Raw genomic sequence first — 12,216 nt, forward strand, 5'->3', positions numbered from 1 at the left:
ACTCCAGGAGCAAACACCCACACACAGACTAAATATGTAAGCAAAACACCAATGTATGTTTAAAAGAAGGCTAGCACCATCATGCCCAGCCTGCCCTCTGTTTTTTGAGGCACACATATCCTGGTTTTGGAAACCACTTGGAGGGAAACTAGGAGATGTGCTGTGTGGAATATTTGCGAAGCAGCTCTCATTCTTTCACAGTCTTGTGTCTATTTTTCCATTTCTGTTCCCACAGCTCTGGGTTCCTTGTACAGAGCTGGTTAATTCAGTGTGCACGTGAGAAGCCACCTCAGTGCTGGAGTGCTCCCAGGGACCTGAGTGTGGAGTTCCATGATCTGCATGTGTGGGGGCGGTTGCACATAGGTTTAAATTAGGCCTGTGTATTGTGTGTAAACTTTGAGCATCACTGTGCGTGACATACAAGTGTGGGTTCTGTGTTTGAGGATGTAAAAGGTGGGTACTGGAACGAAGTTGCCATGAACTGTAGGCCAACTTACTGTCTGGACAGGATGAACTGAATGGGGCCTAGGACCAAGTGGCCTATGGGACTGGGAGGAAACCTAAAAGGTGGAGCTGGCGTGGATTGGTCTTATCTGGAAGTGTGGGGAGGTACCATACACAGTGGAGGAGAGCTAGCATGTCATCAAGGAGATCCAAAGCTAGGACACCCGAAATGCCACGTTCAATGAGACTGCTCCCAGAACTGTCAGGGGCGGACCTCATGGATGCCCCGGCCTCAGAAGGCGGGGCAGGTCCCAAAGGTCAAAGGCGCTTGAGACTGGAAGGGGCGGGCCAGTACCTGCTGGGGGTGGGGTTTCGGTCGGGTTTTTTCTAGTGGCAGGGACCAGCGAGGATCTAGGCGAGTGACTGAGTTGCTGGATATGTAAGGCAAAGGCAAAAGCAGGTACTGGCGTTAACGGCGTGACGAAGGGACCAGGAAGGAACTGGAGATCCCGGATGAAGAACACGACTGACGCTTAGACCCGGGCTAGAAGACGGGGGAGGGGGAAGCGGCCTGGGGGTTAGGCAAGCATGATGTGGAACTAGGGGCTGGACTGGAGCTTACAGCTGGGCCGAGGGCTCCACCAAGCTGAGGTTCAAAGTTGATCTCCGCGAGGTAGAGTCCTGTGAAAGAACTGGGCTGACAGCGATGTGGGTCAGGACGACGACAGTAACGATTAAAAGATGGACTGAGGAAAAGCCTGGCTGCTGCAAAACTAACATTTGGGACAAGACCGAGAAAACCGGTAAAGGGGCGGGGCAGAAGGCTGGGGGCGTGGTTGGGCGGGACTCTGGAAGATCGCCTTCCTTGGCCTGGAGCAATCGCTTCCGAGCCAAGGTATAACTATTGAGCTTTAGGCTGCAGCCGCTGGCCTAGCTCGCTGCCCCAGAGGCGCAAGGCTCCGGCAAGAACCCTCCTGGTCCATTGCTTCCCCGGGCGCCGGGGCTGGATGATCGCTTCCATTGACCTTGAGGGCGGGAAAGAGTGAGGATTCCACGAGTGACATCATAATCACCCCCAAGATGGGGCCGGAGCCTGGGAGACATTTTCCAGGAGAAAACTCACTGCCTCTCTCTTGCACCCTCCTCTTCCTTTGTTTCCTTGTTTCTTCCCTCTTCACACTGTCTCCTTTTGGCCGCTCTGGTGCCTATCTTCTGGGCCTCAAAGAAGGGGAGGGGCTTCGCAGGACAAGGAGGATCCTCCACAAATAAGCATCACCAGGTAGTTAGGCCCCTGCTACTTGTCCCAAGGAAGAGACCTCAGCTTTTCTCTTCCTTTCAAGCTATTACCCATCCTCATTCTGCTGCAGGAACTCTGGAGCATTGCCTTGGTCACAGCTCCCCTCCAACCTCTGTAGACAAAGGGCCTCCTTTCTGAATCCCATTCCTCTTGGATCCTTCCTACTTTCTCTCCCAAACAGCTGATGCTACCAGTGGGAAATGAACTGGCTTCAACCAGGCACAGAGCCTGTTCATAGTGACTGGAGGAAGAAAAACCAGTGGTTTGATCCTGACCTAGGCAGAGGCCCTTACTGGAATGACTTTAGGATTCAAACTGAACAGGGGAGGCTGTGGATCAGGATCAAGAAAAATCAGAAGTGAGGAATTAGCAACGTTGAGGAATAAGAGGATGGTGACTTATGGATGGAATAAGGGGAATAGGGGATGGTGACTGGATAGGGAGATGAATCTAGTTTTAAGACTTAGGAGGCTCTGGAACTTGTGGCATAGGGTGACCCTTGGCTTATGTGTTTCCTTAGCCAACTAAGTACACAGGGCTAAAAGCACGCAGGCTAGGGAGCCAAGAAGACCAGGGCTTGACTTCTGCCTCTGCTATCTATTCCCTTTTATCCTGGACAGGCTATTTAGCCTGTCTGGGTCCCTTACTAAACAATTTAGATTCAAAGTCACACTTTAAAAGTCCACCTTAGGGCCTAGCACTGTGAAGGTGTATATCCTGGGAAATTATCTCCCCCAGAAAAACTCAGGAGAGCAGAGGGCTTGGGTTATAGCTTATAGGTAAGAATGCTTGCTTAGTGTGTACAAAACCCTGGATCTGAGTCCCAGAGACTTCCCCTACTTCTTCCAAAACACAACCCCAGTCAAAATAACTAAGTAAATAAAGTGAGCAGGGGGGCTCATGTCTTTCATTCCAACACTTGGGATGATAAGGCAGGAGAACTACCATAAATTCAAGGCCAGCCTGGGCTATGTGGGAAATTCTAGGCCAGCCTGTGGCTGTGAGAAATGGTCTCAAAAATAAATATATAAAAAGATAAAACACAGTACCTAGGTTTGAACCAGGGACAGATTCTCTAGTGCCTCTTTGTGGCTTAAATAGTAAATTTATGTATTTCAATAGGAGACGGAATATATACACTTTGTCAACCAACAATGACTGAACTATTTCCATGGTTCTCTGGATACAGAGGCAGATGAAATACAGTCATGATTCTTAAGGAACTACAGAGTAAATACAATGTCACAGTTCCTAGAACTATGGCAGCAGGTCAGCGGGCACGTAAAGCACACAATTAATTCCACTTGGACAATATTGGTGTTTGTCTGAGACAAGGTCTCGCTGTGTAGCCCAGGATAGCCCTCCTGCCTCAGTCTACCAAGTTCTTGGACTACAAATGTGTGCCATTCTGGGCAACAACATTTTCCCGAGGGGTTGAGCAGATAGAACCTGTGAGAGAGCAGGAAAGGAGAAAGAACAGGAAAATGAGCCGGGCTGTGGCAGTGCACACTGTTAGTCCCAGGATTTGGGAGTTCAAGGCCAGTCTGTTTTACAAAGTGTGTTCTAGGACAGCCAGAACTGTTACACAGAGAAACCCTGTCTTAAAAAAAAAAAAAAAGTCCTCATTTTATTGTGAAGAAGGAGGGAAGTAAGCCAGGTCTGGTGCCACATGCCTATGTTCTGGCACAAGGCAGGCAAGAGTGGGGTAGAAAGAAGTGTAGTGGGCCAGCTGATTTTCTACAAAACTCAACTTGGCAGTATGGAGAGGGCTGAAGAAAGGTACCGAGGACCGGAGGTGGGGAGATCAGGCAGGAAGTTATGGCTGAATCCTAGGTCAGAGATGATGTGGGTTTAGCTTGGCTTTGTGGCTCAAACAAACTTTAATCCCAGCATTTAGGAGGCAGAAGTAAGCAAGCCAGGCCAGCCAGGCTGCACGGTGACACTCTGCCTCAAAAAACAATAAACAAAAAAAGAGATGATAGGGGTCTAACTAAAGGCACAGGAAGATGCAAGGTAGACAGATAGGCAAGAAAGGGCTTGGAAGTGAGGGAGGGTTGTCTCTTGACTTCTAGCTGAAATGTCTGCTACTTTCTTTTTCTTTTTTTTCGAGACAGGGTTTCTCTATGTAGCCCTGGCTGTCCTGGAACTCAAGGAGATCCGATGCCTCTGCCTCCCAAGTGCTGGGATTAAAGGCTTGGTACAAGATTTCTTTAAGCTATCTTGGGAATGTTCAAGAGAATATTACTGGTTATGCATACTCAGAAAATCAGTCTGCAGTTGAACATGTGGTGGCTCAGTAACTGTTTAGCTTATGTGGGCTCCAGCCCAGCACTATAAAACATCAGGGAAGCAGCCCTGGCTAAACTCAGGGTGAGATTTATTCTTTGTTTTGTTCTCTGTGTTTTTGTTATTGTTGTTTGTTATGAATCAGGATTTCACCATGTAGTCCAGGCTGGCCTCGAACTTGCTGATTCTGTATTGGTTATTACAGTCATGTACCACGACACTTAGCCAGATTTATACCATTTCATTGGTGAAATGTTAAGACTATGGAGATATATGATAATAACCAAAAGCTTGTGTTTGTTGAGCAGATGGCCAAAACAAGAACCCTGCTAACCACCGGTTTAAGAAGTATAGTGGAATGGGCAGTGGTGGCACATGCCTTTAATCCCTGGTCTACAGAGTGAGTTCCAGGACAGCCAGAACTACAAAGAGAAATTCTGCCTTGAAAAAACAAACAACCCCCCCAAAGCAAAAACACCCAAAATAAAACAAACAAAAAAGAAGAATAATGGAGGAGAAGGACAACGTTGGAGACAAAAGTCAGGTGGGGTGGGTCATACTAGTGGACTGTGTTATAAGCAGACAGAGCTATTCAAAGCTGAGAGGAGTGGCTATAGACAACAAACCTACAACCTACAGATAGGGTTATGCTGAATAGAGAAGAGCCTCAAAGCATTTTCACTAAGACCAAGAATAAGACGGAAAGGTGACTCATTTACTCCACTCTTTTGGAGACTGTCTGCCTACATGGCACTACCAGGCCGGCCTCAAACTCAGAGCTCTGCCTCTGTCTCCTTAGTGCTGGGACTAGAGGTGTTTGCCATCACTGCCCGGCCATCTCCACTCTTCATAATAGTGCTTTAAGTGTTAGCTACAGCAATAAGACAAGAGAAGCAAATAAATGGGACATAAATATGCATCATTATTTGGAGATAAGACCCTATACGTAAGAGATGAGAGGGATCCCATCAGGGAACTGATACTTTCAACCAAGTAGCTGGCTACCAGATTAGATCATAAAAATTAGTAGCAAGAAGTGAGATGCTCAGCAGGTAAAGCCGCTGGCCGACAGGCCTGATGGCTGCAGTTTGATCCCCAGGACCTGCATGGTAAAAGGAGAGAGCTGACCCCTGCAGGTTGTCTTCTGCCCTCCACATGGGCATTGTGGCATGCATGCCACACACAGACTCACAAATAAATGTGGGAAAAATCAGGAAATAACCTCATTCACAATGACCTGAAATGGCAACAAGAAATCCTTGGAATAAGCTTGATACAGGAAGTGAAAGACCTCAAATAAGCTGGGTGTTGGTGGCGCCCACCTTTAATCCCAGCACTCAGGAGGCAGAGGCAGGCAGATCTCTGTGAGTTTGAGGCCAGCCTGGTCTACACAGTGAGTTTCAGGACAGGCTCTAAAGCTACAGACAAACCCTGTCTCAAAACAAACAAACAAAAAAACCAAAAACCAAAAAACAAGACAGGGGGCTGGAGAGATGGCTTAGCAGTTAAGAGCACTGACTGTTCTCCCAGAGGACCTGGGTTCAATTCCCAGCACCTACATGGCAGCTAACAACTGCCTGTAAGCACAGTTACAGGGGACCCAACACCCTTACTCAGGCAAAAACCAATGCACAATAAATAATTGAAAAAAAAAAAAAACCAACAAAGAAAGAATCTAATCAAATATAAACCCATGCAGCTTCGGCCACCTAATTGTAGACAAAAATACACATTAGAGAAAAGACAGCCTTTCCAAGAAAAGGCACTAGAAACTGCATATCATGTGTAAAAGAATAAAGCTAGTCTTGCTGTCTCACCCTGCACATAACCAATTCCAAATGGATCAAAGACCTTAATATAAGACTTGGAATTATGAATCTGCTCAAAGAAAAAGCATTGGATAGGACTTTCTCAATGTGACAAAAGTCCATCAGTAATAAGACCATTAACAAATGGGACCTTGTGGAAGTAAAAAAAGAAACAAAAAACAAAACTTCTATGTAGCAAGCAAAACAAAAACAGTTCAAAGTAAAGAGATAGCCTAAGAATGGGAGAAAAATCTTTGCCATCAATGCATCTGATAGAGGATTAATATCTAGAATACACAACACACACACACACACACACACACACACACAAAACACAAACAAAAACCCCAAAAAACTAAAAATAAATCAAGCTGGGTATGGTGGTACACGCCTTCAATCCCAGCACCAGGGAGCAAGGAGTAGGTGGATCTCTGTGAGTTTGAGGCCAGCCTGGTCTACACAGAGTTCCAGGTCAGCCAGGGCTATGTACAGAGACCCTGTCTCAAAACAATTAAAGACAACAGCTTTCATGGAAGATCCAAGGAATGGTTGCAAGGGAGTAGCTGGTTAACAGTTAAGAGGAAAAGGCTGGGGCTGGCTACTGAGAAGTTGCCAGCAGCCTTGCCCAAGGCTATTCTGAGAAAAGGAGCAGACCACTCAGCAGGAATGTGAGTCTGAGCTCACTGAAGGTGGAGGTATAGCCCCCTCATTACTGCCTAGTGGAGTTGCTTGGTGAATGTTGGTGAATGAATAAATTTAATTTAAATGGGGAATATGCATGTGGTAGAAAAAGCGTTGGAAGATGGGCTTTGGTGGTGGAAGCCTTTAATCCCAGCACTCGGGAGGCAGAGGCAGGCGGATCTCTGAGTTCAAGGCCAGCCTGGTCTACAGAGCGAGTGCCAGAATAGGCTCCAAAGCTATACAGAGAAACCTAGTCTCGAAAAACCAAAGGAAAAAAAAAAAAAAAAAAGAAAAAGCGTTGGCGGAGTGTACCATTTGAAAATGTTCATAGTAGGTCTGGAGAGATGGCTCAGCAGGTAAGAACATCGGCTGGTCTTCCAGAGCTCCTGGGTTTGATTCCCAGTGTCCATATGACTGCTCACAACTCTCTATAACTCTATTATTATTATTTTGGTTTTATGAGTCAGGGTTTTTCTGTGTAATAGCCCTGGCTGTCCTGAAACCAGCTAGTTCTGTAGACCAGGCTGGCCTTAAACTCCGAGATCTGCATGTCAAATGCTGGCATTAAAGGCTCGCACCACCACCTGCTGGCTATAACTCTAGTTCTTATGCCTCCTTGCCTCAGAAAAATAAAAAGGGAGGTGACATTCTATACATTACACAGGCTTGGGGCAATCAGGCACTGGATTACCTCTTCCCCAGGCTGGAGTTGCAGATAGAGGCAGCCACAGGCAGTGACTGTGATATTATCTGCAGAGGGGCACAGTAGTGGTGTTGGAATCGAGACAGGGTTTCTCTGTGGCTTTGGAGGCTGTCCTGGAACTAGCTCTTGTAGACCAAGCTGGTCTCGAATTCACAGAGATCTGCCTGCCTCTGCCTCCCAAGTGCTGGGACTAAAGGTGTGTGCCACCACTACCCACCTGAAAGTGCTCATCATTTAGTGATTTTTTTTTTTTTTTGGAGACAGGGCCTCTCACAGTGTAGCCCTGTCTGGCTTGGAATTTGGTATGTAGACCAGGCTAACCTTAAAGTCACTACTAAATGCTGGGATAAAAGGTGTGCACCACTATGCATGGCTTCTGTTTTTTTTTTTTTTTTTTTTTTGCAAGGTCTCATGTAGCCTAGATTAGCCTCAAACTCAGTATGTAGCTGAAGATAACCTTGACCATTTGATTCTACCTCCTAGGTACTGGGATGACAGTGTGTCTCAACAGCTGGCTCCATGCTTCATTTTCTAATTTCTCTAACAAAGCTAATCCTATAGTGGCAGAGCACTTGCTTAGATGCCTGAGGCCATGGGTTCCATAGAATGAAGTCTGCCCAGGGCCACCCTCACCCTCTGACCAGGTGCCACACACCTGGGACACTGCCCTCCCAGCCCCGCCCCCCAAGTCTTGGCAGGGGCCCTTGTTCTGCAGCCTGCCTCCTCCTCATTTCATTACACTGCTGCTATGTAGCTCTCTGCATCCCTCTCCTTGCCCCTCCCTCAGCCTCTGGAGAACAGTAGTTTGGTTTTTCAAATTCCTGCATCCCCGGGATGTGTCTGGTACCAACATGCTGATTTTCTTAGGAAATGTTTAATAAATGAACGTCATGGGGAGGTGGCTGCTGTCACTGTTGTCATTTTGTACTCTAAGATATAAGCAGGTTGCCCAGCTGGAAGAGGGGGCATCTGGATATTGAGGAGTCCAGCAGCGATATATCTTCCAGTGATGTATCTTCCTTTTCCTCTGAAGGTGGGTCCAGGGGACCTATGGCCCCCAGGGGCTATGTTACCCCTTATTTGTGAAAGCTAACACCTTGGGGAGGGAAGGATCTTGATGGGGTTACCCAGATGCCCCAGGGCCTAGGGAAATGGCTCAATGGGTAAAGTTGCTTGCTGGACCCACATGGTGGGGAACCCAGCCATACTGTCTTCTAAAATGCCAGAGAGCCCCCTTCCTTGAGTCCTGATCACCCCTTTCCTTTGTATTTTATGGTACACAAACATGAATTGAGTCCCTCTAACCCCGCACAATAGCTATCTCTGTCCCATTTTGTGGATACGGGAGGTTCAGAAAAGAAAGCTGTCTTGGGTTGTCTTATTAAGTGACAGACCCAAGCCTTAGGCATGACTGACTCCAGGCTCAGGGCAGATGTCTCTATGCTGCCCTTTACCTCAGTTTAACAGTGCCAAAAAAAAAAAAAAAAAAAAAAAAAGGGCAGGGGTGATAGTCCAAGGTCCTGCTGTACACATCTCCCTTACTTCCCCTGGGGAAAAAGGCACAAGAGAAAGCGGGTGAGGGGTGTTGTAGGAACTAGGAGGCCTCAGTCTGGTGGAGGAAAGGGCAGGACTGTAGGAGAAAGCCTCGGGCCACACTGCTGTCTTCTCTCTCATGCATTTTTATGGACATTTGGGCTTCCACACCTTCTGGGTTAACTCCTGATGCCCAATGTCCTGCCCAGTTCTACCACTCCCACGAGCTGAATAAAGTCATAATGGTTGTGGTCTCTGGAGGGGTAGCCAGCCACAGCATTCCCCACCTGGATGTGTAACTCATCACTTCCTCCCACAGCAGGGCTGTCTCTGATACCTAGGAACCTGCTGCAGGGTCCCTCTGTGAGACTGGGGTAGGAGGCAGGGCTGTTGAGAGGCATTTTTACCTTTTAGATGAGAGCAGAGAAAGATCAGGGAGCCCTAAGCAGGGTCAGAGAGGAAGCACTGGGGGCCCCATGAAAAACCCATGTAGCTCAGTAAGAAGTGGGAACTCTCGCCAGTACTTGGGAAAGGGTCATAATATCACTTTGCCTAATTTATAGACTGGGCAGGTTCTTCAGCATTTGGTGGTTCTGGAGGAGAATGTGATGTTCCCCTCCCCCCAACCAGTTTCTCTGTGTAGCCCTAGCTGTCCTTAAACTCCAAGAGATCCACATGCCTCTACCTCCGGGGAGTGCTAGAATTAAAGGCATACACCAAAAACAACAGGCTTAAAATAATTTTTATAAAGACTTATTGTGTGACTGTCACACCATGGCAAACATGTGGAGGTCAGAGGACACCTGTAGGAGCCAGTTCTCTCTTTCTCGATTTTTTTTTTTTTTTTGAGACAGGGTTTCTCTGTAGGTTTGGAGGCTGTCCTGGAACTCTCTTTGAAGACCAGGTTGGCCTTGAACTCAGAGATCCGCCTGCCTCCGCCTCCCGAGTGCTGGAATTAAAGGTGTGTGCCACCACCACCTGGCCTAGTTCTCTCCTTTTACCTTCACCTGCTAAGCAGCCCAAGACCATGATTTTGATCAGTAAAGAGCAGGGAAAGAATTGAGAGAAGTGAGAAAGGTGTGTGTGTGGGGGAGGGGGCAGAAAGGGGGCTAGGCGGAGAAAGGAAGCAGACAGAAGAGTCAGACAGTACAGGTAAGGAGCACACTGGAGAGGTCTAACCACCATCCAATCCAGGTTGTTCCACCACCCTGTGCCATTCAGGTAGAGAGCATCAGAGGGACCTGGGCCTGTGCAGGGGCGGATGTCAGAACTGAGGCTGCAATTGTGGGCTTGCCTGCCGGACAACAAGGCCATAGCCATTCCCTATCTGGCACTGTGCAGTGTGGTGGCTGGTGGTTACCAGCAGGTGATGACGGCAGTGGTCAGTAGAGGGCCCAGGATAGGGGTTCCACAAAAGAGAGGAAGTGACAAAGGTGATACAGAACAACAAGGGAAGCTTGGAAGGATCTTCTACATCCCATATGTGGCATTATTTTTCCTGAGTCCAAGACAACTCTATGTAGTGGATAAGGGGACAGGGCAGTACAGGGACCTGTAGTGACTGCTTACTGCAGTTTAGTCATCACCTCTCATGAGAACAATAGTTGGGGAGCCAGGTGGTAGAGGAATTTGGTGAAGCTGTAAGACTGAGGTGTGCTCAGCTGCCTCCAAGTGACCCAGACCTCTCTTCCCTCAGGTGACTGCAGGGAGACTGACAGGCGTTGCTGGAAACACCAGAAGTGTGCTGGGCATATCCACCCCTTCTCAGACTGTGGCCATCACAACCAGCACAACCAGCACAACCAGCACAACCAGCACACCCAGCACAACCAGCACAACCAGCACACGCACGCTGTTAGCCACTGCAACTGTGAATCTAGGTGAGGGCCCCCTTTATGGGGGACCCATCCCCTTCAGGTTTCCCTCTTCAGCTTTGGCCTGGTGCTGCCAGCCTAGTCCCAGCTCTGCTCCAAGAACAATGAATGGGGAAGCTCTCTTGGCAGCCTGGGCCAGGCCCAGAAGCAGCTGGCTGTCCCTCTGGGCCCCTGGGGAGTCATGGAGGTATGGGAGCCAAGCTGAGAGTCTGGTGTGTGGCAGGCTGAAGGACTGCTCAGAGAAGAAAAATAGTAGCAGCCCCCGAGATGTAGGCCCGACCTGCTGCAGAGATGGGGGCCCAACCTGCTACAACTTCATCCATGCCCCTTGCATTGAAATCATCCCAGAAGAAGAGTGTGTGGAGCGGATCTGGTATAGCTGGTGAGTACCAGCTGGCTGATGGGGACAGGACCCCAGGGTGCCCTGCTTCAGCTCTATTAATCTCTTCCTGTCCCTTCCCCCTAGGTGCAAAAGCTACAGGCCTGTCTCTGTGGCAGTAATCCACCATCCCATCCATCATGTGTGTAGGCCAGATGACCGAAATGAGGAGCCAGAGGAGGAGGAAGAGACCCCATCATCCGTCCCACCTGGCCCAGACACCAGGCCAGTCCCCGGGGCTCCCGACTCAGCAGCTCCCATTACCATCTGGCGCTCTGAGAGCCCCACAGACAAGAGTCAGGATGTCAAGGTCACCAAGAAGGTAAAGAAGAAAAAAGAGAAAGAGAAAGAGAAAGAGAAAGAGAAGGAGAAAGAGAAGGAGAAAGAGAAGGAGAAAGAGAAAGAGAAAGAGAAAGAGAAGGAGAAAGAGAAGGAGGATGAGATGGTGGATGAGAAGGCAAAGTTGAAGAAGAAAGTCAAGAAGGGCAAGTTAATAACTAAGAAGAAAGTCCCAGTGAAATCAGCGTCTTCCCCTCCAGACTTGAGCAGATCACTAAGCCCAAGAGAACTAGTCAGGACATCAGAGTCCAGCCCAGAAAGCCGGGAAGAGCTGGAGAGTGAGGAAAGTTATGAACGGGGCAAAGAGAGACCCTCCAGTGAAGAAATTGTGGAGTCATCATCATCCAGAAAGAGAGAGAAGAGCACTACCCAGGCCAAAAAGAATGGTACAAAGACCTTACAAACCAAGAAGATAAGCAAGAGAAAATCTCCCCCAGTGTCCAACCCCAATCTCAGTTGAGGCCTGGGCAACCAGAGTGAATAAATCAAGCCTGTAACTGACCCCTACTGCTATTCTCTCTCCCTCCAAACAGGGACTCTTCTTGGGGGGGGTGGCTGGCTAGGGATCAGGGGATACTCAAGGGGCAGTTCTGCTTTCAAGGAGGAAGTCTATGTCTATGGGAAGCTAAGTCAGAGGGAGAGAGAACCCTCCAGGGCCAGGTGGCAGAATCCATTTAGGGAGGGAGTGGGAAGTGGGAGACCAGTGTTGTTTGTGAACTCATTCTGTGGTGGGCAGCACCACCTTCAATAAACTGAACCTGCCACTCACTTGGCCTGCCTTTCCCTCCTCAAGTGGTTCCAAGGAAGGGCTGTGGCACCGTGGAGGACATGGTCTTCCCAGAGGTGTAGACCCAGTCTTTTCCGCCCTGGCA

The 12,216-nt window shown here is 48.5% G+C and overlaps 1 protein-coding gene across 3 annotated transcripts; it reads left to right on the forward strand.

The window, feature by feature from the left end:
- The first annotated feature begins 845 nt into the window (after positions 1-845).
- On the forward strand, positions 846-11,845 carry Proca1 (protein interacting with cyclin A1). 3 transcript variants are annotated; one of them, XM_027426599.2, is made up of 5 exons: positions 846-1,247; positions 8,154-8,252; positions 10,449-10,632; positions 10,850-11,008; positions 11,093-11,845. In XM_027426599.2, the coding sequence occupies exons 1-5, from the start codon at positions 1,151-1,153 to the stop codon at positions 11,802-11,804; spliced, it is 1,251 nt and encodes a 416-aa protein (XP_027282400.1). In that variant the 5' UTR covers positions 846-1,150; the 3' UTR covers positions 11,805-11,845. The 3 variants fall into 3 exon arrangements, with proteins under 3 accessions (XP_027282400.1, XP_035303913.1, XP_035303912.1); XM_035448022.1 differs by lacking the exon at positions 8,154-8,252; XM_035448021.1 differs by having other exon boundaries at positions 1,126-1,247; positions 10,449-11,008.
- Positions 11,846-12,216: the final 371 nt, after the last annotated feature.

This window comes from Cricetulus griseus, chromosome 7 (genome assembly GCF_003668045.3).
Source record: "Cricetulus griseus strain 17A/GY chromosome 7, alternate assembly CriGri-PICRH-1.0, whole genome shotgun sequence".
Classification (NCBI taxonomy): domain Eukaryota; kingdom Metazoa; phylum Chordata; class Mammalia; order Rodentia; family Cricetidae; genus Cricetulus; species Cricetulus griseus.

Bases quoted from the DNA above. Each gene is read 5' to 3' on its own strand.
- Proca1 (XM_035448021.1), top strand. From the start codon at position 8,229: ATGTATCTTCCTTTTCCTCTGAAG. The intron at 8,253-10,448 runs GTGGGTCCAGGG...CTCTTCCCTCAG, and splicing joins ATCTTCCTTTTCCTCTGAAG to GTGACTGCAGGGAGACTGAC. The intron at 11,009-11,092 runs GTGAGTACCAGC...CCTTCCCCCTAG, and splicing joins GAGCGGATCTGGTATAGCTG to GTGCAAAAGCTACAGGCCTG.